Source organism: Drosophila biarmipes, chromosome X, assembly GCF_025231255.1.
Source record: "Drosophila biarmipes strain raj3 chromosome X, RU_DBia_V1.1, whole genome shotgun sequence".
In the NCBI taxonomy this organism is placed as follows: Eukaryota; Metazoa; Arthropoda; class Insecta; order Diptera; family Drosophilidae; genus Drosophila; species Drosophila biarmipes.
The window spans coordinates 16,873,963-16,901,233 of NC_066611.1; the positions used below are offsets into that span (position 1 = coordinate 16,873,963).

Sequence of the window (27,271 nt, forward strand, 5' to 3'; positions counted from 1 at the left end):
ACTGAAACACATAGAGGTGATTCGATGACTTTCGATATTTCGATGACTCTCCACCCCTGCGAGCTTGAGCGGCGGCCGCCCGTATAAAAACCGGGGATCTCCGCCGAGCGCCAAGTATTAGATTTGTGACGTCGAGAGCTCCGCTTCGCGAGAGGTTGCCAACGCCAAGTGCCCAGATACACAGAGACACACACAGGCCCGACCCCGTCGCAGTAATCCTCTTTGCCAGTCCAGAAACCAACGCCAAAAACCGAACCAAGGTGAGCTGCCAAAGTTTTCTCTAAGCCTTTTTGAGGGTGCCTATTGTAGCTCCGTTTTGACCAATTTTCGCTGGACAGCCGGGGGGCAGGGGGCCTCTAACTGGTTTTTGCTGCTGCGCTTCTTCAGCGATTGCAAAAATGGCAGCGCATTTGTTATAAACATTTATTGTGCTGCTGCGGACCGTTATCCCGGCTCTCTCTCTCCGCCTTTCCACTCCTCTTCCTCCGCCCTGCCACTCTTCACTCTCTTCTGCAGCTGTTGAGGCGCTTTGTCGTCGCCGCTTTTGTTGACTGTTTTCTTATTTTCTACTTTTTTTTGCCGTTTTTTGTGTGGCCCAAACTTCGGATTTGGCGTGTGTGTGTGTGCGTGTGCCGGCCGGCATTTTGCACTTCTTTTTCGCCGTCTGCGCTGAGAGTGTGTGCGTGCGTGCTTGGGCGGGGCGCCTGTGGTTGTTGCTGCTGCCCCGTATCCTCCCCCACAGTGGGCGTCGCGAAAAAAGTGACACTGTCTGCGCTCATTGGAAAAATCAAATAAACATTCAGGGTCGCAAAAATAAAACAGCCTGGAATGAGTATTTGTTGAGATACGGAAAAAATAATCAAAAAATAAAATTGTAAATTCGAAAGAAGAGTTAAAAGGTTATTAATTGAAAAGGTTTTTTTTTTTAAGTCAGATAAAGTGTATTTCATTGGCTAGAAATGAAAATAATATTCGGAAATCATTCTGTAAAATCAATAAACGAGCTGCAAAGCATTTTTATTAACAGACTGCAGCTGGAATTGAAAACTTATAGCTCACACTTTTAAATCATTCAACTAAACTAGGAATAGTTTGCCAAACTTTTTTTTCTGTTATAAAAATGCGACAGAAACTTGTGTTAAATTTGTAATTGAAGCTGTTCCACCTTCAGCGGCAAGACGGCAACCTTAGCTGTCTCGTCATAGCCACTGGCCGTACACATTATGGCAGGAGTGACATCCCGTCCTATCGGCGCGACCTCGGCTGTGCGCTGCCCGAGTGTGTGTGTGCATGTGTGCGGACTGCGAATTTTGCTGGGCGTGGTGCCGGGATATCCAATGTCCCCGGCGATTTGCAAGCCGAATGTACGTATGACTAAGCGCGGCCGCCTGCATCAGTGGCGAGCCTATGTGCCCGGCACATAATGTGCACAAAGCGAAGTGTACTTAAAATGCAATGCCAGTCGCCTGCCTCTCTCTCCGGCTCTCCCCCGCTCTCCGGCGCACTCACACCGCTGCAGGCGAGCAGGAGTCGCGCCGCGTTGAGGGTGTACGTGTGAGGCGGACGTGCTGTCACCCGGCTCCTCCGCTCTCTCCGCCCCTTCTTTCTCCGCCTCCTTTGCGCACTCCGTTCGTCGGCCGGCTGCCACGCATCAGCGGCTTTGACTCACTCGGCTTTGCATGTATTTCGCAGCCGCTCTCTACTCTTCGTGGCCCCAAAGAAATTCCTTTTGTTTTTAACGGTCTCCGGGCGCCGTCTCACTCGCACACACATACCCCCGCCCCAGAAGAAAGCACCAAGAGATGTGGCCAAAAACAGGCGAAAGAGGGGGACGGGCAGGGCGAAGCCAGGCGAAGAGCAGCAAGAAGAAGCACAGCTGTGTGGGCAACGCTGAACTCAGATATACAAGCACACACATGTCGGTGCGCCTGTATGCCTGTATGCCTGTCTGCCTGTGTGTGTGTGCCTGTGCAGTATAAAGCGATGATTCAGCGGCGGCTTTAAGCGGGTCGACCATATTTCGAATTTCGAAGTTGGATGTTGGAAGTTGATTCACGGCGAACTCCATTGCCCCCGGCCCCGGCCCCGGCCCCCGCTGGAAGCCACCCTCCGCCCGAGCACTCCCACTGTGTGTGTATGCGCAGTCGCCTCTCCTTTGTTCGCCGCAAGGAGCTGACTAATGCGACACTCGGTTTACACGATGACCAGTTAATCGGAATTCAACTTGGGCGCTGCGATCGATAAATGGCAGGCATTAAATGGGGAAATAGGACCTATTTTTTGTATAACTTAGAGTTGTGCCACGGTTTTATTGTTATTTTAGCACACCTACTGTTTCCCCATATAAACAAACAAGTTCTTTAGCAATTTAGGCTTATTTACTCGAGTTATGATAAGAAAAAATGAAAAATAAGACTTCTTTTTTGTATAACTTCGAGTTCTGACACGGTTTTATTGTTATTAAGCACCACTACTGTTGTCCTATGTATACAACACATTTTTCTGGCAATTTATGATCAATTTACTCAAGTTATGATAATAAGACTAAGAATTTAAGACTTATTTTTTGTATAACTAACGATTTCTGCCACATTTTTACTATTTCTATAGGTCCACTACTGTTTTCGTATATAAACGAACAATTTCTTTAGCAATTTTTGATCAATTTACTCTAGTTATGATCGTAAAAAAGAAAAATAGGACATTCTTTTCGTATAGCTTCGTGTTCTGGCACATTTTTACTACATTCTAGCAACTTATGATTATTTCACCCAAGTTATGATCGTAAGAATGAAAAATAGGACTTATTTTTTTGTATAACATTGAGTTCTGGCACATTTTTATTATTTTTATAGCTCTACTAAAGTATTCCTATGTAAACAACCCATTTCTCCAGCAATTAATGATTAATTAACCCAAGTTATGATCGCAAAAGTGAAAAATAAGTCTTGTTCTTTAAAGTTTTAATATTATTATGGCGCAACTACTGTATTCCTATGGTTAATTAACCCAAGTTTTGTTTATGATCACCGTTTACCCCTGAGTTCTGTGCACACGAGTAGTTTCTTGGCCGGATTGCGAATTGTTCTGCTGTTTGGCTGGCTTATTTTTAGCAGCTTTACTAAGCGGTGGGCGATTCATCAGCGCTATCAGGCCAAGATTAGGGTGCCGAATCACCGGCTGAAGAGGGCCCCATCGGCGGGTCTCCCAGATCGTGATGAAGGCGCCGCATGAACCGAGCGGGCTGCTGAGCGGCGAAGCGGGGAAGGGGCAAAGCGGCGGCCGCCGGCCGTTAGGCAGCTAGTCAATCAGCGCGCTTGGCCGGCCGCCCGAGGCGCAGCTCACGACCATTTATGGCCGCGAATGTGCAAATCAATATGTGTGTGCGGCTGCGGCCCGTGCTCCGCTTGTGTTTTTGGCGCGGTCGCTGCCCTTGGGCCGATTGCAGCTCAGCAGCTGTTCAATCGAGCGGCGGGCAGGGCCACAAAGACGCTCTTTGTCTTCTCGGCTGCGAAATGGGCAAACGCAACTAAAAATAAACGTGATAAAATGCAGTTTAACCGCCGCCAAGTACACATGTCTTCTGATAAGAGCGCGCCAGCGCGGAAGGCCGAGCACGGCGCGCCAGTCCAATTGGAGTCGCGCGCAATCTCTTCCCAGTTGGAAGTTGGAAGGGTTCGCTGAACTCTCTCTCTCGCTCTCCCTTCGCGATAGCAAACACACCCACACACGCTCGTCCTTGCCCTGTGTGTGTGTGTGAGTCGCCCTTTTGAGTCATCGATATCGCTCCACTTTCCCGGCTATCGCTTGGGAAATCGAGTAAAACAAAGTAAAACCAACGGTCAACAAAGAGGTTTTGCGTTGCGCTTCCAGCGAAAATGAATTATTTATTGAGGCGCAGCAGAGGCGAACAACGGGCATCGGAGTCTCCGATAACACCGATATCCGCTTCCGGTCTGCGGGAAATCGGATTTCCATAATAAGCCAGAGAGCTTTTCATTTCACTTGCAAATTCTGCAGAGTTGAGTCTTGGATTTTATACAATATAATAATAATAATAATATATATATTAAATACACATATTTTGACAGCTTTGTGCTAATCAGTAGTTGATTTTGCGACTTAATTCCTAGCAAATAGAGAAAGAACCCTGTATAAATGTACTTTTTCAGTTTATATTCTTGCATTTTTATTAAAACAAAATAACATACATTTTAAATGTATAATAATACATATATTTAAGAAAGTTTGCCCTAATCAGCAATAGATTTTGCTACCTAATTCCCTTTTAATATAGAATAAATTCCGTATAAATGTACTTTTTTTAGTTGAAATTCTTGCAATTAAAAAAATAAAAATAACTACATAAGGTTATATTATGTAATAATACATTTTTCTTAGGTTTGCTAACTAATTTCCTTTAAATAAAGATTAAATTCCGCATAAATGTACTTTTTCAGTTATATTCTAGCATTTTGTTATTAAAAAAATAACATATATTTAATGTATAACAATACATATATTTTGACAATTTTGTTATAATCAGTAAACGATTTTGCGACTTAATGCCCTGCAAATAGAGAAAGAACTGCGTTTAAGTATACTTTTCCCAGAAAAGTTGTTATCTGGTTAGCACCAAGTGTTTTTTATGGTAGGTTTATTTTTTCCCTAAGAACCGAAAGTGTACTATCAATTTAGTATCAATATTCTATCATAAGCTATCGAAGCTTGTTATCTAGTGCAAAAACTAGTATCTTAATTCTCGAAGTTAGCTAAAACTAGTGATCGATGGGCTATTAAGTCATTAAAAACGAGGAATTATTATATAAACAGAATGTTTGCCTTTTATTTTTGTTTATCAAAAACCTGTATATGAAGGATCGTAAAGGATTTTTAGGAATATAACAAAATTATTCCTTTGCCAAAACATATTACAAACACTCATAAATTGTTATGTTAGCAACCTAATACACCATGACAAACCTTTCCAACCCTTTCCAGATGGCCGCCCCAGCACCAGCACTCAAGGACCTGCCCAAGGTGGCCGAGAACCTGAAGAGCCAGTTGGAGGGCTTCAACCAGGACAAGCTGAAGAACGCCAGCACCCAGGAGAAGATCATTCTCCCCACCGCCGAAGGTGAGTTGGTCCCACGAAAAGCGATGAGCCGCCGACTGACACCCAATCCTTTCGCCCCGCAGACGTGGCCGCCGAGAAGACCCAGCAGTCGATCTTCGAGGGCATCACCGCCTTCAACCAGAACAACTTGAAGCACACGGAGACCAACGAGAAGAACCCGTTGCCCGATAAGGAAGGTGCGTTGTAGGCCATCCGGTGCGCACAGTGCGCACAGCTGGCCTGGCCATAAAGGCCAGAGACCGGCCGCGCCTTAGTTGGCCAATGCGCGCTCCATAATTGTTTTGTGCTACATGTTGTTGTTTCCCCATCTCGCATTGCAGCCATCGAGCAGGAGAAGGAGAAGAATCAGTTCATCGCCGGCATCGAGAACTTTGATGCGAAAAAGTTGAAGCACACCGAGACCAACGAGAAGAACGTGCTGCCCACCAAGGAGGTGATCGAGGCCGAGAAGCAGGCTTAAGCAGGGGCTCCGCTGCGATCCGAGATCCGCGGCGATCCACTGCGATCCACTGCGATCCACGGCGATCCTCACCTCAGTCACCCCGTCGCCACCTTTCGTCTCGCCGCATCTCAACTCTCTTTGTACGCATAAAGCTATTCGCTCTCATTTCTCCACTGCTACCGAGTATTTCGAACCGCTGCGCATGCGCGTGGTCGCAAAAGTATTTTACCATTATCATATTCCGGTCGTTTTTTTTGCGCCCTACTTTTTATACTTATATACGTATCCTTTTTGTACTAACAAGCAGGGAGCCAGTCTCCCCCAGTCCTACAGCGTAGTAACATGAAATAAACCCAAGCCCCTGTCTATCCCATATACTTGTGCATAAATGTTTTCAAAACACACGACACTCACACACACATCAGCTCGAAGGGAACGGAAATCGCCGACACAAAGCAATACGACAGCCAACTCACTCAAAAATACACGAGAAATACTTTTTAAAAGACACGAAACCACGTATGAAGCGTATAAAACAGGAAAACAAAAAGAACTACGGTAGAAAGCATCTATATGAAGAGTATGTGTAATTTTTTAACGAACTTTTTTTTATATACTTTACATACGATATATTTATACTGGGAAAATAAAACATAAATGTAACATTTTATAACAAAACGTACTAAAAACGCCACGTCTTTCGCCTGGGGGGTCCCCTATGCCAGAGAATAATAGTCAGGGGTTTAACTGTCTCCACTCGAGGGGCATGTGTACTTGCGCTCGTGATAATCATACAAGGGTCCGCTTAAATGCTAGGTATCGGAGCTGCTGCCGGCGGGCACTAGCTCTCGGTGGCCACCTCTGCGGCGTCCAAGGGCGTGGGCGCGGATTCGGCGGCATCGGCGGATCCCTCGGCCTCCCTGGCTGCCTCCGCCGCAGCGGCGGCCGCGACGCGCGCCTCCTCGTACTTGTTGGTCTCGAACTTGCCGAGGTCGGCGCCCAGCAGCCGCAGGATGTGGATGGTCTCGTCCTTGTGCACGTAGGCACGCAGGCTGGAGGTGCCGCGCCAGCCCACCGTGTACAGGGTGAAGCGCTCGTCCACGTACTTGAGGATGCAGCTGCCCACACCTAAAAGAGATTGGCCATTAGATCGGCGGTGGAACTGGTTGGCCTATCGAGCACTTACCCAACTCCTTGCAGCGCTCCTGCGTCTCCTTGCGCAGTTCGTGCGTGGAGGGCGGCTGCGTGGGATCCGTGCAGTTGAGCATCATCACCAGGTCCTCGCGCTCCACCTGGATGCGCCTGCTGGCGCCCATGAAGGCGTTCGAGGTCTGCAGGCCCTCCTGGGCCAGGCGGAACGGATGCACCGTGTGCCGGTTCTCGCAGCGCACGAATGTCTTGACGCCCGTGTTGATGATCTTGATGTTGTGCTCGTTGTTCAGCACCAGGTCGCGGATGGGGTCCGAGCAGTAGTAGATGTTCTTCTTCTTGTCCGTGACGCAGCGCGTGAGGAGGCATCGCTGGTTGAGGGCCTCGTCCAGCTGGTAGAACTCCTTGATGGCCTGGTAGTCGGCGTCGTTCTCGCCGAAGAACACATAGGGATCCTCCTTGTAGCCGTGCAGGCGGCGCTTCTTGCGCTGCGGTCCCCACGGCACCGACTTCTCCTCGATGGGCTTGCCCGCCTCGTCCACCTGCGGCTCGGCGGCCGGCTCCTTGGCCCTTTCGTTCTGCTCCACCAGCTCGACCACGTCGTTCTTCTCGAAGCCCAGCTGACGGCGTTTCTCCAGCACGGCCACAAAGAAGCCGCCGCTGTCCTGCAGATGCGGCAGCACGCGCAGGCACTTCTCCAGCCCGATCTTGGCCATCTCGTCGGCGGGCAGCGGGAACATGCCGGGCCGGATGATGGTGTGCAGGCTCTCGGGCACCTCCTCGAAGCTGGTGAAGATCTGGTCCACCTCCTTGGTGGCCAGCTTCCAGTCGGTCATGCCGGGCTTGTACTTGAGGCCCGGCACCAGGTGCCCGGCATCGACCAGCTCCAGGGCCCCGTCGGCCTCCTTGAGGATGCGCTGCAGCACCGCCTCGTTCTCGATGGGATTCAGCGAGCAGGTGGAGTACACCAGGCGGCCGCCCACCTCCAGCATCTCGGCGCCGCGTCGCACAATGCGGTACTGGATGCCGTGCAGGTTGTAGGCCTGCGCCAGGTTCCACTTCAGCCAGATGTCCGGGTTCTTGCGCAGAGTGCCGTCGCCGGAGCAGGGCACATCGCACAGGATCTTGTCGAACTTGAGGATGGCCTTGGAGCCGTCCGGCTGCGTGGTCAGCAGGTTGGGGAAGGCGCTGCTGTCGTGGTTGGTCACCAGCAGGCAGGGCGAGTTGAGGCGCTTGGCCTGGTGCACCAACATGTAGCAGCGGTTGTTGTCCACATCGTTGGCCAGCACAAAGCCGGGCGGGATCTTGTGCTCCTCGGGCGCCGCGTGCAGCGCCTCGATCAGCTGAGCCGTCTTGGAGCCCGGCGCGGCACACATGTCCAGCACCTTGTCCGTGGGCTGGACGTCCAGGACGATGGGTGGGATCATGGAGACGGCCTCCTGCCGGCTAATGCCGCCCGCCGTCGTCTCCACAATGAGGAAGTTGTGCAGCCGGTAGAGCGGCTCCGAGCGGCGGATGTCCTTGCGCGTGAGATGCAGCTGGTAGGCCAGCCCGTTGGGGTACCAGGGCAGGCACAGCGGTCGCTCCACCTGCTCGGGCGGGATCTGGTGCAGCTCGGCCACCGCGCGCACATACTCGGTGAACAGCTGCGTCTCGATGATCGAGAGCAGGGCCTTGGCCTCGTCCCTGAAGCCCGTCACCCGGAAGGTGGTGGGCAGGTTGTCCCTGATGGACTCGAGGAACTGCGCCCACTCCTCCTCGCCGGCGCAGATCTTCTGCAGGTGGTAGTACTTGATGAAGAAGGCGTTGTCCCGCTTGATCTCCTCGTACGGCAGGGCTCTGCGATCGGGGCGCTCGGGACCCTAAAAAATGGTAAGTGTGCATTAAAATCGGAAAACGTGGAGGGCTCCTCCTTTCGAGCACCCATTCTGGAGCACGCACATTCTCCCGCTTCTGACGCTTGCGGGCCGCAAAGGGATTTTGCTTCTTGTTCCGTCCCATTGATCGCGATCGAGCTAGAGCTGCTTTATCCGCCGGTTAAGTTAAAAAAGGGAAAGCAACGTTTATTTATTTCGACGAAACAAATAAAACGTGTTCGCCGGCTGTCTGGCAACTCTGGTGGTTGGGCGTTGCCGGACCCCTGCAAGTTAGCCTACGAAATTAATTGTACAACTTAAAAAAAAATTGATTGCTAATTAAAAACTCATTTTTTCCGGCCTTAAATTAGATTTCTTACATTAAAGATTAATTCAATTTAATGGTCAAGTTGTGGCGGCTTTTACATTATCAACTACATTTTGGCGCCAAAACTGTACTGTCAACTATCGATATGAAAGGACGCTAAACACTTTTGGTAAACACTAAAAGTAGCCGAATCAAAGAAGGAAATAAAATAAATCTATTTTGAATATATTGTGTACTAGAACCACAAGAATTAACTTCTTGTATTCGTTTATATTTATTGGATTTCTTGGTCCATATATACACATTATTGCATTGTGGATTACGGTGGTAAACAATACCATCTTCATAAATGTGTCTACTGCTGTATAACATTATTAAATACAGCACAAAGATAATATTTTTAATGAAATTATGAAATTAAATAAATAAAAATTATTATTTATTACGATTTTATGGGAAATATGTCTGCGAGATAGCCAGATTTGACGTGAAAGTAGCTACTTTCTAACGGCGTTTAAAATCCCCGTTAGCAGTTATCGATAGCTTCCGATAACAAGCCACCAAACCTAAGCAGCCGACAATCGAATCCGAATTTCCCTCTTTCTGTTAAATTAAGTTAAATAAGAACATGGAGTCATCGCCCACGCCCACCTCGTTCACACCGCCCCCATGGGCGCCCGAGGGCATGGACGACATCCAGTACCTGCTGCACCTGGAGGCGATGCGGCGCTTAGAGGAGGACAGTCGCAACGTGAAGCGCCAGGTGGAGGAGCAAGTGCGCACCTGGCTGGACGCCAAGTGCGAGTACCAGCGCGAGTTCGGGCGGCTGGCCAGGCTCCTGAAGTGCGCCTCCCTGCAGACGGCCGTGGATGCCCAGCGCGCGCCCGATGTGGATAAAATCGAGCAGGCGGCCAGGGATGTCGCTAGTCTGCGCTCCAAACTCAGCAGCGATCTGCGTCCCGCCACGCTGGACTCCAAGGATGTGGAGCAGTGCCGGGAGCAGCTGAGGAGCGCCCACAAGCCGCGCCTGAATCTCAGCCGGCAGCAGCGCGAGTTCGCCCAGAACCAGGAGGCGTTCAACGGCCTGCGCACGGCCGTCGATGGATTGGAGAATGGCATGGAGCTGGGCGTGATGCAGGCCATGGACCGCCTTGTGGACGACCTGCTGCCTCCGCGCGACTCAGTCAACTAGCTTGCCACAAACGTGTATACATATTTATATTTATATTTATAGCATATAAAATAGTTTAAAACATTAAGAGTGGATCACTGCGAATGAAAAGCACGAGCCACAACGAATGCAGGTCCAACCGACGAGGATATTTGGCAGCGGCGTTCTGGAAAATAAATTGAAATTCTAATAAATACTGTTGTCGGCAGACATAGGAGGAGAGCTTACCATTTGGAGCGCTTGGACCAGTCCTTGGCCGTCCAGTGCAGGCACTTGGAGTCGATGCGGATCTTGCGCTTGTCCATCGCCCGCCGGTGCTGCTCGATGGTGTCCCGGTTGATGCACACGATGTACTGGCCCTTGTAGTAGTTGATCAGGTTCAGGTTCTGCAGCGTGGAAATGACGTCCTCCTTCTTGATGGAGGTGCATTCGCAGATGTCGCTGAACGAAGCAGGAATAAGATTGGAATATAAGTACCTATGATCCCCGACGAGATTAAGGTTGACCTTACTTAATCGTTATGGTGGGCTTCTCGCCGTCCGTGCTCGGGTTCTGGCTGATGAAGATCTCCAGTATGGTTTGCGCCCAGTAGGATCGATAGGATAGCAGGCCCAGATCCGACAGCGGCTTCTCGGGCGAGCCCGTCTTGCCCTCGAACTTGGACAGCTCGTAGCTGAACTCGATGAGCAGCTTGCCGTAGCCCTTGCGCTGGTACGGAGGCATGGTGAGAATGCAGGCCACGTTGTAGTCCTCGGTACTCTCCTTCTCCTTGGAGAAGTAGCCCACAATGTGGAAGCCCCGCGAATCGAACTCGGTCATCACGTAGAACAGGAACGGATCCGTGTCGTAGTAGAGTGTCTTGTGGTCCAGAAAGAGTTTGGCCAGGAGGCACAGGTTCTGGGCGTACACCTTGTTCTTGCGCCCGTCTATTTCGAAGAAGGAGATGGTGTGCTTGCGGTAGATCTCGTTGCCCGGCGGATGGCGTAGATTGCACTTGGACAAGTGCCGCTCCAGGCACTTCCTGCTCTTCCTGTACTTCAGGCAGAACTCACAGATGTAGATGCACGGCATTTGGCACAGCTCCTGCGGATAGGGCGAGAAGTACCAGGGCTTAATGCGATGCCGGCCCAGCTCGATCATCTCCACGTTCTTCATGCGCGTCACCACGTCGTCCTGGTGCGTCACCATGCTGCCCGATTGCCGCGGCGTGGGCGTCTTGCCATCCTGCGAGCCATCGCCGTCTTCGTTGGCCGCCCCGCTGATCAGGCCGTCGCCCGTCACATGCACGGGCGTGGACGTGGGCGTCTGTGGCGTGGTGGGATGCGCAGTTGGCGTCTGCGATTGCACCTGCAGGCTGTGGTGCCCATGGGCCGAGCCTCCGTGCACTTTGCGCTTGCGATTGATGCGCTTCTGCAGGGCCGCAGCCAGGTTGTTGCCATTCACCAGCTCTCCGCCACTGCTGGGCGTCCCAGGAGGCGGCGCCGAGCTAGGAACTGCCGCCGCAGGGGGAGCACTGCCTGCTGGCGCACTGGGAGTCGAGGGGATCGATGGCGCAGCGCCGGCACCAGGATGCTGCGGCGATGTGGGCCGGGAAACACTGCCCGCCAGCGAGTGGTGGCGCTGGGGGGTGGTCACCCCGGTGCTGGTGCCCGTCTGGGAGCCGTCGCGCCGCGGGAACTGCACCTTCCGCGTGTACAGATCCTCCTCATTGACCCACTCGTCCAGGCGCTTGTTGACTGCAAAATCGGGGCTGTTAAGTTGGGATGTTCCGACTGCCGGCGCCCATACTCACAGTCCACATAGTGCACGTAGAACTGCCGGCGTCCGTCCAGCTCCTTGATGCTCACGATCTCCGCCAGCGGCCAGTCGTCCGTCTTGTGCATCCTGACGGGCAGCCGACATCCCTCGGTGAGGGCGGCCTGCAAAGGGACAGAAACCATTGAAAGGGGCTCTCAAAAGGACACCCGGCTCCAGTCCAACCCACCGTCGACTCGCAAATGGAGGCCACGTCGTCGTCGAACTCATATTTGTGATTAATTTTCATCTGTTTCGCTCGCCGTTTGCCAAATAACAAAATATATAAACAATCTGTTTTTTTTTTTTTTTGCCAAAAACAATCGCGACTATCGACCTATCGATTGGCCATCGTCATCGCCAGTGACATCAGCGGTTTAAAATTATCGATGACAGGCAGTGTTGCAGTGCTGCGCAGCGTCGTCCAGGCACAGTGCTGCGAAACACAACAACAACTCCACAGTGTTTTCTTCGGCTCCCAGTCTTCATGCTACTTTGCAATTAAACTACGACCGACATCAGTGCGATAATAGGCGGTCAGTTTGCGGCTCGCCCAGTTCGAGGGGACAGTCGACGGACGGCGAATTCGAGTGCGCGGCCATGCAGTAGCGTCTTTTCACTTGCCAAAAGCGAAATCAAAGCCAAAAGAAAAAAAACGCCGAGAAGGTCAGAAAAATGTACACAGGCGCATACCTGCGCCCGTGTGTCTGCGTGTGTGTGTGTGCGTGCGTGCGTGCGTGTGAGTGCGCAGAAAGTTGTACAGCTGTATTCGCCTGGCGTATTTATCAATAAGTGACTGCCGTGATCGCCGGAAAAGCGCAGCTCCTGGGTAATTGTGCATACGATGGTGGGGCATGTGGGCCGGCGGCCCCCAAAGCTGGCGCATTGAGTGCGAAAAAACTGTGGCAAAATGACGTGTTTTGCGCTAGTGTTGCCACTGACAACAGCCGCAGGGCTGCCAACTTGCTGGGGGCCCCGCTTCGCTTCTGTTTCCCCCAAATACAAACCCCATTTCTCAGGGCTAATTAGCTGGGAAAAGGCTTTTTCCTTGCTTATTCCTCCTCACTTTTTGTGGCGAAATGCCAGGAGCTAGGCGCACATTTTCCGGGCCCAGAGTGCCCCCTCGGTTGGGCGCTACAACGCGACGGGTTGACAACCCTGGGCCTGCAGCGCAGCTGGCAACACTGTGCGGCTTGGCCAGGCAAAAGCAAGGGAAAAAACGAACCGCATGAAATATGGGTGGAAAACCTGTGCTTTCCAGGGAAATGTGAAGCCAGCGGGCCGGAAGAGGACCGCCAAAGCGCAGCGACGCACCCGCCACCACCCGCCGGCCGAGCGCCACTTGTCCGCGTAACCACCACAACAACAACAAATGCCGCAGAACAGAGTCAGTGGGCCAATGTGTCTCGGGTTCGGTTTCAGTTTCAGTTTCGGTCACAGAGACTCACCTCCACCCCCAGCATAGGCGCCGAGTTTTCCCCCAATTTTCCCCATTTTGCACGCTTCGATTGCAGCCCCGTGCGCACACATTTCCGTAGTCCGTAGTCCGTATTCCGTATTCCGCGTTCCGTGTTCCGTGGCCCCACGACTAATCCCCGTACCCGTGACTCTCTGGTTTTGCAGAACTCCGCTGGGACCTACGTAAATGCCACGGGCAGAGATCCAGGCAGCAGCAGACCCAGTGACGACAGGCCTGTCAGGTGCAGCAGGAGTCCCCAGTGATACGCAATAGGTGGGCCGCCCCAGCCCCCTGCTCGGCAGCCATTTCCCCCAGCTCATACCAAGCGAGAGGCAGGGGAGGAATCGTTCGGGAATCGGAAGTGAACCAGGAGGAATCGCACCAGCGCACGCGGCAGAGCACTTGCGGCCGCGGTGGCGACCACACGGCGGCAGCTGGGCAGCTGGGCTTCCTAGGAAAACCGAGGAGAGGCAACAGTTTGTAGGTCCTCCGCATAAGTGCAGCAACAAAGAGAACACCCTGCTAAAGACAAACCCTGCCCTTCCAAGCAGATTCGACGAATTCGAATGGCATTTGTTTGTTTCGCTCGTTGCATGCCACCAAACGACAGAAGATGAACAATGAACAAACGCCGTCATCATCGGACACACCGGCGGATCGTCTGGGCCCTGGCGGGGAGGCCATCAAGCTGCCCACGATCATACCGGACACGCCCATCGTCTCGATCGCCGCTGGGACGATGAGCGAGAGCACCACCACGACCACCGTAACCCAGACGACGCCGACGTCGTTCTCCAAGGAGCAGCTCATCAACATGATGACGGAGTTCGGTGCCATGCTCGACCTGATCAAGGGCACCGACACCCATGGAGCAGCAGCAGAGGCAGTGGCCGAGGCGGCAGGAGCAGCGGCCGGAACAGCAGCCGGAGCCGCCGCAGTGCGAGCAGCCAAGGCAGGAGCCGGTGCAGCAGCGGCAGGCGTGACAGCAGCGGGAGCAGCCGCGGCCGCCGCTGCAGCTGATGCAGTGGCAGTGGCCAGCAACCATGTAGCCATCAGCCAAGCAGCGAGCAGCAGCCGCGCCAGCGAGCCCAAGAAGTCGTCGTCCCCCAGTAATCCTAGTAATAGCCACAGCTCGACTAACCACGCCGCGGCGCCAGAAGCTGCCAGGGGCTCAGCAGCGGCGGCACCAGTGGACTCATCCTTCTTCTTCGCCATGCTGAATGACTCGCCCGGCGCAGAGCTGTCGGCGCGACCGAACCGCAGAGTCCTCCAGTACGGGGCCACGGCCAAGGGCAAGACCCAGGACGATCAGAATGTGGGCAAGCGGCAGAAGAAGAAAAAGGTAAGTGCGTCTTTTGGCAGAATTATCATAAGTATGGTATAGGTGTTGTGGTTCTTTACTCAATATTTTGTTAGTTTGGGAAAGAATCGTACTATATGATATGAATTTGCTAGGAAGAGGTTGGTTTTGAACGGAAAAAGAGTTGTTTTTATTTCTATTTCTATAGTAGACCTAGTTAAATTCAAACTTTTGGGACTATTATAACCATTTTAAGTAATGGTATGCCTATTTAACATTTATTATAATCTAAAATTGATCAAGTTACTATTATCCATTACATCCGCAACCATTATTATATCAATTGAAATTAAATTGGGGTAAAAATGAGTGTTTTGATCAGTCCGATTCCTACGTCACACCTTGGTCTAAACATTTTAGATCACATATTGATATAATTGAATAAACATTCTATAAATATCGACTTGTCTGTTTGCGAAAATAGTCCCCACACACACTCGCTCGCAGATTTGCGCACTCATTCACTAAGCCATAAACTATAAACTAAAATAAATAAATGCCTGTAGATAAACTTTGTTTGTAATTATCTTACAAAGCAAAAAAAAATGCCCAAAGTATTATGAATGAGCTACATCAGATTTATTTATCATATTTTCAAAACCCCAAAGCATTAACATAAAATAAGTTCAGGCTTTGAAAACAGTAGGAAAGGAAAATTATAAAAAAAAAATTATATATAAATTAATCTGTGGTTAAATTACATTTTGCAATCGTTTGGGTTTTTTACTAGCAATTTTTTATGTAATTACCTTATTTTCCAAACCAAATAGGCTCGCATCACCCTAATACACGTTTTAGCTTAGCCTTGGTAACCCTCCTGCGAAGATAATGGCAAAGGGGGATAGGTAAAATAGAGCTTTGGCAGCTCCTGCCATCTCGCTCTGGCCAAAGGGATCTCTGGGGGCCCTGAAAATGCACCGCTAACCTGGGCCTGATCCGGGGATCCGTACACCCACACAAATGTTTATCATTGGAAGGGAAGAAGAGCGCTGGAAGTTGGAACCGCGAGAGAACAGAGTTCACTGGAAGCTCTGCAGATTGCAGTCAGTTTTTTTTTTGGAACAGCTATTACTATTCCAATTCAGAATCTCATAAAACCACAGAAAGAGCCACTCTATCTAGCAACAACATTGGCGACAACTCGGCCGCAATAACCGCACAAATTCCTCGTTACTTCGTTCCCTTTTTCGTGTGCAACACCATATATATGGTTTATTTATTTGAGCCGTGCGCCACCTAATACTCCCCTAACTCTGCCCTCGGCACTCGAACAGTGCGCCCGGGAACCTTGGAAGGGCATGTGTTTGGAATGAGTAGAGCTCTCTTCTGTCTTCCTTTTCTAAGGTTAAGTCTGATCTGGAAAACTAAATTGAGTTCACTTTCCACTCGCTTCCAGACAAAATACGATACGTGGGAAGACAGCGATTTTAATGATCTCGACGACGCATCATTGAAAAAACTTCTCGAGGAGGCCTATTGGTACCGAAATCCTGGCGACAGGAAGAACAAGAGCGAGCGATTTCTGGTAAGTGCTGGGTATCCCTAAATTTATCATGGAAACATCCAGGATTCTATTGTTTTTCCTTGGTTCCACATAAGAGTTGAGATTATATATAAACTAGAACTTCAAATTTCAAGACACTCTTCTTATATAACTTTATTTTCTCTCCTTTATTTAATATAATTCCAAGTTAACTACTAAAACTTTCTTGAAATCAGTCTCAAATCACTGCTGTCACCGAGGGCATCACTAAATAACTCCTAGTCTTATATTTTTCAAGCCCAATAACGTTTTTCATATTTCCACCCCCCAGCAAATGCTCAAAAAGGCTGAGTACGACGAGGAGATCTCTTATCGTGCCATCAAATCCTGCCTCACACTCAACCCATCCGCACTAGCGTCCAGTGCAGCGGCAGGCTCGAGCGGCGGCGGCGGGAGCAGCAGCAGTGCAGGGCACAACAGCGGCTACAACTCCACCAATCACCGGTCCACGGATCCCGCCCAGCGGCACAAGCAGGGCGGCTCCCTGCAGGATCTCGTCGAGGCGGCGCACCGCAGCGAGCTGGCCACCACCTCGGCGGCGGCGGCTGCAGCGACGGCTGCCACTACGGCAGCAACGCAACGTTTCAACTGTGATTACCAGCTGAGTGGCCGCTCCAATCGACGCCAGCAGCAGCAGCAGCAGCAGCAGCACAACCAAAACGCCACCTCCTGCGCCCCTGCATCCGCATCCAAGAAGATCAAGAACTCATCCGTCTCGGGCCGGCAGCGCGAAGGAGGCAGCCTGCCCAGCAGCGTTAACTTTGAGCCCTCAGCTGCCATGGATGCCAAGCAGCACAAGCAGCAGGCTCACCTCTCCTCGGAGGCGGCCGGAGGATCCGGTGCCGCATCTGTGGCTGGCAACAAGCCCCACCACCGCAGCAGCACCGGCAGCTGCAGCAGCCTGCCCAGCCACCTGGGCGAACGCGATCCGGAGGCGGGCATACAGTTCGACATGGATGAGGACGAGGCGACGGGTGCCGGAGCCGGGACCGGGACCGGGGTTGGCATAAGCGGCGTCCCGCCCGACTTCCTGTTGGAGGTAAGCGATGATACGCTTAAGAAGTGGCACCTCCGAATGGATGGCCGGCTCTGGGAGATAGCAAGGTTCATTGTTGTAGCAGATTTGACCGACCAGGCGGCGGTAAGAGAGGCGCGTCGGTAGTCCTAATCCGTAGTGTGTGCCCCTGTCGCCTAATTAAGTTATGTGTCCACCCCGAACACCACGCTCATGCACACCCAAACGTTCATTTCCATAGCAAAAGCTTAGTCAGGGGATTTTCAGAACCCAATTTATGAAATGATGGACTCATGTCCACTAAATCTGCTGGTGAAGTTGCTTACTTATTTGTGCCTATTCAAGTAGAGAGAAGATTTGGTGTATTTAACAAGATAATTCTGAGTGTTGAACATATTTATGATTTGCTATAACTCAATTGACTAACGAAAGAATCCCTAAATGTGTGTTCCTAAACCCTCGCGAAAGTTGTTAGCTTTAACTCCAAGTAAGGGATATGTGGGATCCTTTCTAGATGAGATTGTTTGAGTAACATGTATTCCCCCTTCGTTTCCCGCTCAGCAAATGGAGCCACAGAACCCCTCGATGACGTTCCTGCTCGACGCCATCAGTGGCCAGCCGAAGCAGGCGAAGCAGCCCGCGGAGGCCAGGGACGGCGGTGCCGCCAAAGAGTTCCTAATCGACGACCCGCTACACTTCTCCGTCCTGGAGGTGTCCGCCAGGAGCCAGCTGCAGCAGCAGGCCCACTATCTGGCCGCCCTCACCGGACAGTTTGGGCTCGGCCTGGAGGAGCAGAAGCGCAAGGTGGAGGCCGGCTATGTGTCGCTCAACGACAACTACACGGCCTGCTCCTCGGTGTACGGCGGCGGCGCTGGCTCGCCAGCTGCCATCGAGAGCAGCAAGCCCTCGACCTCCTCCTCGACCTCATCCGGCGTCAGTAACTGCGGCGCCTCCTCCGACACGCTCTCCGGCGATCTGCGTCCCGCCAAGATTGGGCGCATGGTCAACGCCGCAGCGTCGGCGGCAGCTGCGTCCATGGGTGGCAAGGCCACGACGGTGAGTTGAGAGCTTTAGGTTGAGAATTAGAAAGCTATCTATAAACTTTATGGAGTATATAACCGTTCCTGGCTTATAACCAACCCCTTTTCCGCATTGCAGCGCCAGCTGGACGAGAATGGGAACGCCTTGAGCGATGGCTTTGGTGGCAACGGAGCCGGCGGCGTCAGCACCACCAGCAGCAATGGCAACGGCAACCAGTTCACGGCCCTCATAACCACCACGGTGGGAGCCAGTGCGCCCACCTCGTCGAGCTCCCACCGTCAGAGTAGCGTCTCCACGCTGCTCTCCACGGGCACGAACACCACGACCACGGCCATGGCAGCGGCGGCGGTGGCCGCATCCTACAGCCAGCTGCAGCAGGCGCCCGGAGGCGGTGCAGTGGCCGCTGGCTCGGGGATTGGCATTGGCATACAGCAGCCCACCACCACCAAGCAGAAGGCAAAGAAGAAGTCGCAGCAGGAGAGGAACACCACCACCGTGGATGTGGAGTCGGTGGCCGGCTACCGGGGCAACGATCCCGTCGAGCAGCTGGTCAAGTACATCGAGAACGATGTCAACGGCGGCGGCAACAATGCGGCGGGTCAGCGCAAGAAGGAGCGCAAGAAGCAGAACAAGCTCAAGAAGAGCAACTCGCTGGAGGAGCTGCGCAGCTGCTCCAAAATGGAGGTGGACGACTTGAAGCGCCAGTCGGCGACCACGGAGATGATGCGCCAGAAGAAGGGCTCGAACAATTCGGCCTCGGGTGGCTCGTCGTCCTCGGGCGCCGGGGGCAAGCACAACTCGGCCTCGGTGGCGGACATCAGCAAGAACTGCAGCAAGGAGCCGCAACAGCAGTCGGTGCAGGTGCGAGGCAGCGGCAGCGGCAACCCGGGAGCGCAGCAGCGCAAGGGCGAGCGGCGATCGTGGGGCACCGAGGAGCTGCAGTACCTGGGCGATCACCAGGAGATAGCAGCCGCCTGGTCGGAGCCAGAGACTCTGGGCCAGAAGCAGCTGCCGCTGGCGCTGCCCGCCCTGGCGCGCATGTCCGAGCTGGATGCCCTGAATACCGTGCTGTCGGAGACCGCCGAATTCCATGTGGTGACCAAGAAGAAGAAACCAAAGAAGCAGCGCGCCGTCACCATGGACGATGCAGCGGTGGCGGCTGCCGCCAGTACGGGCGGCAACCTGCAACGCATGCAGCAGATCACCAAGTCGGCCTCCTCCAACATGATGTCCCAGCGGATGCACTACTACACGCCGTACACCGGCAACAACAACGGCGGCGGAGCAGGAGGCACTGGTGGCTACAAGCAGCAGCAGCAGCAGCAGTACCAGGAGCACTACCAGGCGCCGCAAGGGCAGCACCATCATCATCACCACCATCACCACCACCATCATCACCATCATGGCGGCTCGGCGGTGTCCAGCCAGGTGGACAGCTCGCGTCGCAAGTCCACGTCGTCCATGCCGCCGTCGGAGAAGTCGGACTCCAGTGATCTCGACTCGGTGCACTCGCTGCCCATCCAGACGGGCAAGAAGAAGAGCCTCGGCGGCGGCAACAACAAGCAGCGGGCGGCGCAGGCCGCCAGTCAGCGCCAGGGCAAGCAGAGCAACAACTCGCCGGCTCCCATTTCGTATGCGGACATTGCCCGCAACAAGAAGGAGGCGCTGAACAACGCCACGGCCAGCGACACGGAGCTGGAGCTGGGCGACAAGTTTCAGGCCAGGAGCGGCGGCAAGTCCAAGTCGCGGCCCGATTTCCCCGAGCTGCCGGGCGCTGCTACGCCGGCGGCTGGAGCTGCTGGTGCCGCCAACCAGCCGGCCCTTGTTAGCAGCCAAACTACGGCGCCGTCCTCGTCCAGTTCGATCAGCTACTCGCAGAGCCTCAATGCCACGCCGCCCAGCAGCAGCAGCGATGCGGAGACGGCCAACTCGCCGGAGCTGCAGGCGCAGGTGCTGGTGTCCGCCTCCAGCCTGGCCACGCCCACGCTGGCCGCGTACACGAGCAGCAGTGTCAGCAGCTCGAACGCCAGCACCTCGTCGACCTCCTCCTCGCCGCCGGCCCTGCAGAAGTCCAAGAGTGTGGAGCACGATGCCACCTACAGTTGCAACAGCAGCAACCTGGACCAGCAGTACCCGGCGCTGGAGAAGACCGTCAAGCGGCACAGCACCAACAATGTGTCCGTGGCCGTCGCGGCAGCCACCTCGGCTTCGTTGTACAACTTCGCAGCTGCAGCCAAGCAGCAGCTGGAGGAGAAAGCCTCTCTGGTCACATCGCCGCCGGCAGCAGCAGCAGCAGCAGCGGCATCAGCAACAACTACCTCAACCGCAGTCGCAGGCCCAGCTCCTGCTGCAGCTACAGTTCCTGGTCCATCGTCATCCTCAGCTCAAGCTTTGACTCCGTGTCCTGCCGCAGCTTCATCCTCAGTCAAGGCCAAGGCCAAGCCAAAGGAGCCATCGCCTACCAGCAGCAGCAGCAGCAGCAACAGCAGTAACACGAGCAAGAAGCCCGCGAAGCCTAGTCAAGAGGAGGCGACAGTCAGCCTGTCCAGCACCGCCAAGGCGACCACCAGCACCAGCACCACTACCACGCAGAAGACCACGGCTGCCACGCAGACGGAGGGAGCCAAGAAGCTGATCAGCGGCAGCCATAAGCTGGCCAGCAGTAGCTGCATTGCCAAGGGAGCCGGCGCCGTCTTGGAGGCCACCGGCGGCAGACGTGCTGTGATTATACTGAACGATGATCGCGAGGCGGGCAGGAGCAACAACGAGTTCATCTTCGGGGACTTCAACGAGGATGAGCTGAAGCTCTTCGACGACAACCTGGAGGATGAGGCGGAGGACGAGCCCAAGCAGGCCTCGAACAAGCAGCAGCAGACAGAGGCGGACTCTGACGCGGGCCAGGATGACACGGAGGACGGGGACCAAGAACTGGACAAGGAGGCGGACAGCCGGGAGAAGCAGTCGCAGAAGCAGCAGGAGCGCCGGCCGGATGACAGTGCGAGCAGTGATCAGCAGCTGAATGACTCTGGCGCCGCCTCGGATGCGGTCAACAGCTCGGCCAGCCTGGACATGCTCTCGATTTCCGCGGAGGCGGCTCAATCGTCGCCGAATGCGGGAGCATCGGCCACCTCGTCGAGCGCCGCCAGTCTCATTAACTCCTCCACGCCCTCGGCCTCGTCGTCCTCCTCGGCGAGCACCTCCACCTCATCGTCCTCTGTCTCGATTTCGTCCTCGTCCGGCGGCAATGGCGCCGCCTGCTTGGCCTCCATTTCGGGCATGCTGGGCGGAGTGGCCAATCAGTCGGGGGACAGTGGCATCTACGGTGCCGCCAATACGTCCATTAAGGAGCACGTCAACAATTTCCTGAGCAAGGCCAGCAGCAGCGAGGAGACGCTGCCCAGCGCCAACTCCATTTCGATGCAGCAGCTGGAGACGTGCAACGACATCGAGGCGGCCATCATAGCCGCCGCCCGTGCCGCCGCCGCTGCCCGGAGCACCAGCTGCAGTCGCAGCAACTCGCAGGAGCAGGAGCAGTCGCAGGCCAAGACCAAGTCTAATACCAATCCGAATACCAATCCCAATCCGGAGGCGAAAGTGGCCCTGCCCGTGTTCATGGCCTATAACGACGACGACGAGGAGGACGACGAGAGCCTGCAGGAACTGAGCTTCATGGCCGACCTCAAGGCGGATGCAGCCACGACGTCCGCGGAGGCGGAGGAGGTGACCATCCTGTCGGCACCGCCTTCGCGACCGGCGATGATGACCAACACGGAACTCATCGTCGACTACATCGCCAACAGTGAGTACTCGGGTCGAGGGGACAACGTCCTGGTTTTGAGATAGATAGGGATCTCCCTGGTACTGGTTATTCACACATGACTAACCCATCGTTTTGCCGTTTTGCAGCCTGGAATGCCATTGCCAACAGCAAGTATGTCACATACTACAACGAGCAGGAGCAGGAGACCTAGAAACCAACCGTGTCACCAGCGACACCTTCGCGATCAGCCACGTTAGGGCAACCGCAGCAAGAGCCACAGCAGCAGCAACACCAGCAACACCAATCGCAATAGCAACGTCAGCAATATCGGCAGCAATTTAACGAGAGCATCCAACATCGGCTGAAGGCAGGGCAGGAGTTTAGTTCGAATTGCATGTTCGGTTGTTTAAACACGTTTTTTTTTACTTTGTGCTGGGCCATCGTTTATAGATCTACCGATATCGTACATACTCTATAAGTAACTGCTATAACAATACGCTTTTATGCTAATTAATGTAACGAATCAGTAGAGTAACCATTGATTGGCGGCGTAGGATCAGGATGACGAGAGGATAGCGCGGAGAGCGAGGATTGTCGAGGGTGTCTGTGTTTCCCGAGTGTGAATGCGAGCGAGTGCCTGAGATTAGGAGTATAGGATCTATTTAGAATGCAGGGTCGATTATGTGGGCGCCCAATGGGTAGGCCCTTGCCAGGAGGAGATCGAAGGGCGGGGAGGCCCCCTCAACCCTTTCGCACAGCTGTGAATAAGGAGGAGAGCATAGTTAGGAAAGCGAGCCCACGAGAAGGCAGTGGGGATCGGAGGAGAAGCTACAAGTGGATATTTATTTAACGTCAGTTGGGCGCGAACTAAACGTTCTCTCGCCGCAAGATGCGATGCATAGTGATGTTCAGTCAAGCATTTGGATCTGCTTTTGTTAATTTACAACCTTCTGGCTCCCTAAAACGCAACGTTTTACCATTACTATTACTATTACTGTACTTTAATTATTATTACTACTATTACGCAAACGTTTTTTTTTATTTTTGTCCTCGTTTCAAACGCCCCCCGACCTTCGGGGTGTTATTGCAAGAGCAGAAAATAAAACTAATCCTAGTTCTTAGACAGAGTCAGCGTCGCGTGTACATATATTATGAGACCAGAAGTTCAGGAGGCGGTTCGACCTCGACCCCCGGGGGTTCATTGTGAGAGGTAGGCGAGAAAGCCCCGCGGAAAATATTTGATATGTGTGTGTATGATAACGATGATAACTATTTAAAGTAAACTATGTAAGGGCCGCTCCTTAGCTCCGGCTAGCCATAAATAAGCCTCATGAGGAAAGTATGTTAAACAGAATAACCGCGAAGCAGAGAACAGAAAGTAGGAAACAGAAAGAGAAAAAGAAAACATAAAACCACAAAAAACCAGCAAAAACACTATGAAAACTATTATGCACTTACGAAGAATGCCGCCGTTTAGCAGGGAGAGCCTCAGAAGGTCTCTCCGAGGGTAACAGAAGTTAGATATTGTAACCACTAAAATATAAAATGGAAAAAACAAAAAAAATCAGAAAATAAGAAAACAAAAAGTTGAAGAGCAAACGATTTGGAGAAGGAGAAACAAAGTAAAAGTTAAGCGAACTCGTAGAATAAAAGCGCAACTAAATTGCTATATCTAGGAATATACACTACACGTACGCGCATCTATTAACGTAACTTTTTTTTGATAATGCAAAACGTTAATCGTTTAAAATCGAGTAGTTAAGAGCAGGAAACAGTTTAGTAAGAACAAAGTGTCAGAATAAATAGTAAGCAGAAACAATACATAAATGAAATTATCTAGAGAGCGAATCGAGAAAGCCTATTTAAAGCTAATCACTAGAGAACCCGATCTGGATTGCCTACTCTTTAAGACCGAACAAGCAGGACACACACAGTGCGAAGTGTTTTCAAATGTATGTGAAACTGTTTTGCTTCAATTGGAATTTTATGTGCTGTATATTTTGAGAATAAACGTAAAGTAAAATACCGAAACCAGGCGGAGACAAGTATTCAATATCGATTAGCCCCGAGTCCTGTGCCCCCCAACCCCAAGCCAGCCCATCCCCATGCCCAGGGGCAGCACTCGGCCAGAGATGTCGCTGCACCGCTCTAAACCGTGTAAACCATGTAAACCATCCAGAATAGAATCAAAAACTGTAGCCAGAGGAGTTTTAACTAAGTTGCAGGGCGGTCGAGTATAAGGAATATATGAAATATATGTATTTGTACCACACGCACTAGGGTGAGTCTAAGTCACACTAGTCTACAACAATTGGCCCTTTTTGGCAGTGAAATTTGTTTTTTCTTACTACTAAGAGGCTGCTGCTTACGAAGTTGTTAAGATCCAAGGAACCATAGGCTTAGCAGGCGAGAATGTATGCCAACAGATGGGAAAATAGTTATGTGTCTAGTAATAAGTGAATTTTGCTTAAAGAACTGTAGTTTCTCCAAATGTTGAGAATTTTTTTTAAACATTTCTTCTTTTTCTTACGCAAAATCAATTTCTCCCTTTGAAGGCATACATTATCCGCTGTATGGACCCATGGTTCCCAAGATTCTTTGCGAATATATCAAAAAGGCTCTTAAGTTTCTCTCTCGGCGAACATTTTCTATTTCAGCAAACTCAAACTAGCCTAAGAAACGTGTTTTTAAAGACGTACATCTTTCGTGTAAACTAGTGTTATATACAACCACTAAGTCAAACTAAGCCAATGTACACTGCAACAATTTTAGACAATTGAGAACTAACGAGAAACAAGAAAATAAAACACAAAGCCCAGATTACGAGAATATGGAAAACAAAATTGAGAATAAATTGTACGCTAGGCCAGTAATGACTAATACTGAAATATTATAAAGTACATTTAAACAAAAGGAAAAACACAAAAAAAAAGTTTCTTATATGTGTATTTATGTAAAATATATATTGTAGCTGTGTGTATGTGTATATAAATAGTAAATTGTGACTCGAAAAACCAGCAAGAAAACCCCAGAGAGATCAGGATTATCGGACACTCATTTTCCCCGCTACATAGTTAACCGCATTTTCGATAATATTCGTAGGACGGAAGTGGCTCGAGCTTGGAGTTTGGAGGCTGCAAAGACGGCCAACAGACCAAAACTAGAATTGTTTTAGTTCCGCCTTTTGATTTCGGTTTGCGTAGCTAGCGTATTGTTCAATTTATCAGTTATCAGTTATCGGGTATCGGAAATTGGATATCGGAGTTATCGCTCGAGTTGCGTACAGTTCAGCCCGCCTTATTTCCGTCTTGAGTGCACTTGTTGAGTTTGGAATACAGCATACAGTGGCGAGAATTGGAGCAGCAGCGAGCGCGGTGGGAACTATAATCATAGATATATGCATACATATACGGAAATCTACGACTAAGTCTATGGGATAGCTAGGGAAGAACTCTGTGGAAGAGCACCTATTGATACGTTAGGCCGGTGTGAATGGATCGAGTTGCGGATCAAGGTGTTTATAAGCGTGTGAATGGAGCTAACTCTAAATTCGGTGGGGTCTAGTACGGGGTCTTGAGATCAAGGGTCACATATGCTATCATTAATGGAAAATTTCTTTGTATTCTTAGAAAAAAAATCCTAAAATACCTTGTATTTGATTATGCTCTAACCGAACCCATTTATTATACGGCTCTAGATCTATGCCTATGATCTAACCGATCCCTTTTATAATACTAAGGAGAGCCCCCAATATTTTAAGAACCCTTCAACTCTTGGTGCCAGTTCCCCGTACTAGACCATTACCCCAATCTTATATACATGCTTCTATATACACATATGTACTCGACTACTTCTACTGACGAAGCCTACTAGAAGCCCCCCCCCCCCCCATCCATATACATAACTTATACATACCAATATTTGTACATGCGGAAAACGGAAAAAAAAAACTGAGAAGCGTATTTGAATGGGAAATCGAAATTTAATTTAAAATGTGTTTAAAATATAATATGCTGGAGAGAAGTGTATTTCTGTGGAGAATCGAAATAAAAATTAACAAAAAAGAAAACGAGTGCTTTCGATTTTCCATCATTTTCCATAATACTTGCACGCCTTGGAATGATTTTGGGATTGGGATTGGGATTGGGTGTGGGCTGCGGGCTGCGGGCTGTGGCTGTGGCATCAGATTCCTGGCGAGGCTAGTACTCCCGGCGGGGCACGGGCAGGAGGCGACTGGGGTTGGCGGGCCCGGTGGGCGGGTTCAGCTTGCGGCGCCTGTTCAGGCGGATGATGGCGTCGACGACCAGGTCGATGGCCATGTTGCGGTCGCCGCAGATGAACATGTTGTCCAGGTGGTCGCAGAAGGACTCGAAGCGGCGGCGCTTGCGCTCCTTGGGCGGCAGCCGCTGGACCTCGTCGTCCTCGCGGTAGTCGGCATCGAACTCGAACTGCCGCTCATTGAAGATACTCTCCGGCTCCTTCTCTAAGCTCATCACGTGGACCAGCTGGTTGAGCAGCTGGAACTTGTACAGCTTGACCGGCTTGTACTGCTGCAGCTGCAACTGGGGCAGCCGCGAGAAGCGGCTCCGGTGGGTCTGAGTGGGCCGGGCCGGACGCACTCCGTTCTCCCACTGGCGCATCTGCGAGAGCTCGTGCAGGTGGCGGTAGTCGTCGATCAGCGACTTGCGCTGCAGGCCCACGGAGGCCAGCTCCTCGTCGGTCAGCCGGTCGATCTTGTAGAGACGCGCCAGGGCCTCGTCCTTCAGGTGGCAGCAGCCGGCGAACTTCAGCTTCCGCGACGTGGGATCGGTCTTCGGCTTGGTCTTGTCACTGCTGGGCTGCTGGGCCATCTTTAGTGGTAACTCAATGCTTTAAACTAAATGGTCCGCCCGGGAATTTCAGGTGATCTTGATGTGTGATGCTTGAATTTGGTGACTGCTCTCTGGAGATCTAACTCAGAAACTGCTGGAAAGGACTCTTGAATGTGTACATTTGATGTACAGGCCTGCTCTAACAAGTTTTTTGAGAAATTTTCATTTGAAACATGAACATTTTGTTGTTAATATTAATCCGAAACATTGTAATAAAATAATAAGATAGAGAGAAAAATATCAGAAAGTAAAAAATCAATCAATCAATAATCTTAAAAAAGATTATTACTGAATTTTAAATTTTAAGAATAAAAAATTTCTTAAAATTTGTCTTTCAATCCTGAA

At 51.6% G+C, this 27,271-nt stretch overlaps 6 protein-coding genes across 9 annotated transcripts; 3 read left to right on the forward strand and 3 right to left on the reverse strand.

Annotated features, from left to right (window-relative positions):
• Positions 1 to 94: 94 nt before the first annotated feature.
• On the forward strand, positions 95 to 6,268 carry LOC108021899 (thymosin beta). Its single transcript, XM_017090717.3, has 4 exons — positions 95 to 260; positions 5,002 to 5,137; positions 5,200 to 5,313; positions 5,458 to 6,268. Exons 2-4 carry the CDS (start codon positions 5,002 to 5,004, stop codon positions 5,595 to 5,597), a joined length of 390 nt encoding a protein of 129 aa, XP_016946206.1. The 5' UTR covers positions 95 to 260; the 3' UTR covers positions 5,598 to 6,268.
• LOC108021898 (tRNA (cytosine(34)-C(5))-methyltransferase) lies at positions 6,148 to 8,861 on the reverse strand. The gene is made up of 3 exons (XM_017090716.3): positions 8,670 to 8,861; positions 6,766 to 8,590; positions 6,148 to 6,707 (listed from the first exon to the last, which is right to left on the reverse strand). Exons 1-3 carry the CDS (start codon positions 8,727 to 8,729, stop codon positions 6,421 to 6,423), a joined length of 2,172 nt encoding a protein of 723 aa, XP_016946205.1. The 5' UTR covers positions 8,730 to 8,861; the 3' UTR covers positions 6,148 to 6,420.
• A 589-nt stretch (positions 8,862 to 9,450) lies between these two features.
• LOC108021897 (augmin complex subunit dgt4) lies at positions 9,451 to 10,297 on the forward strand. The gene has a single exon (XM_017090715.3). It carries the CDS (start codon positions 9,541 to 9,543, stop codon positions 10,102 to 10,104), a length of 564 nt encoding a protein of 187 aa, XP_016946204.1. The 5' UTR covers positions 9,451 to 9,540; the 3' UTR covers positions 10,105 to 10,297.
• Positions 10,114 to 12,312, reverse strand: LOC108021895 (histone acetyltransferase Tip60). The gene is made up of 5 exons (XM_017090713.3): positions 12,068 to 12,312; positions 11,876 to 12,002; positions 10,595 to 11,819; positions 10,312 to 10,524; positions 10,114 to 10,249 (listed from the first exon to the last, which is right to left on the reverse strand). Coding segments are annotated over exons 1-5 (1,626 nt in total). The 5' UTR covers positions 12,128 to 12,312; the 3' UTR covers positions 10,114 to 10,248.
• A 2-nt stretch (positions 12,313 to 12,314) lies between these two features.
• On the forward strand, positions 12,315 to 22,521 carry LOC108021894 (pneumococcal serine-rich repeat protein). 4 transcript variants are annotated; one of them, XM_017090712.3, is made up of 8 exons: positions 12,315 to 12,543; positions 13,501 to 13,816; positions 13,888 to 14,678; positions 16,093 to 16,221; positions 16,511 to 17,278; positions 17,816 to 18,310; positions 18,413 to 22,094; positions 22,202 to 22,521. In XM_017090712.3, exons 3-8 carry the CDS (start codon positions 13,950 to 13,952, stop codon positions 22,264 to 22,266), a joined length of 5,868 nt encoding a protein of 1,955 aa, XP_016946201.3. In that variant the 5' UTR covers positions 12,315 to 12,543; positions 13,501 to 13,816; positions 13,888 to 13,949; the 3' UTR covers positions 22,267 to 22,521. The 4 variants fall into 4 exon arrangements, with proteins under 4 accessions (XP_016946201.3, XP_016946198.3, XP_016946200.3 ...); XM_017090709.3 differs by having other exon boundaries at positions 12,315 to 12,706; positions 13,501 to 14,678; XM_017090711.3 differs by lacking the exon at positions 12,315 to 12,543 and adding an exon at positions 13,046 to 13,264 and having other exon boundaries at positions 13,501 to 14,678.
• A 3,496-nt stretch (positions 22,522 to 26,017) lies between these two features.
• LOC108021896 (uncharacterized) lies at positions 26,018 to 27,044 on the reverse strand. Its single transcript, XM_017090714.3, has one exon. It carries the CDS (start codon positions 26,903 to 26,905, stop codon positions 26,255 to 26,257), a length of 651 nt encoding a protein of 216 aa, XP_016946203.1. The 5' UTR covers positions 26,906 to 27,044; the 3' UTR covers positions 26,018 to 26,254.
• Between the last annotated feature and the right edge of the window lie 227 nt (positions 27,045 to 27,271).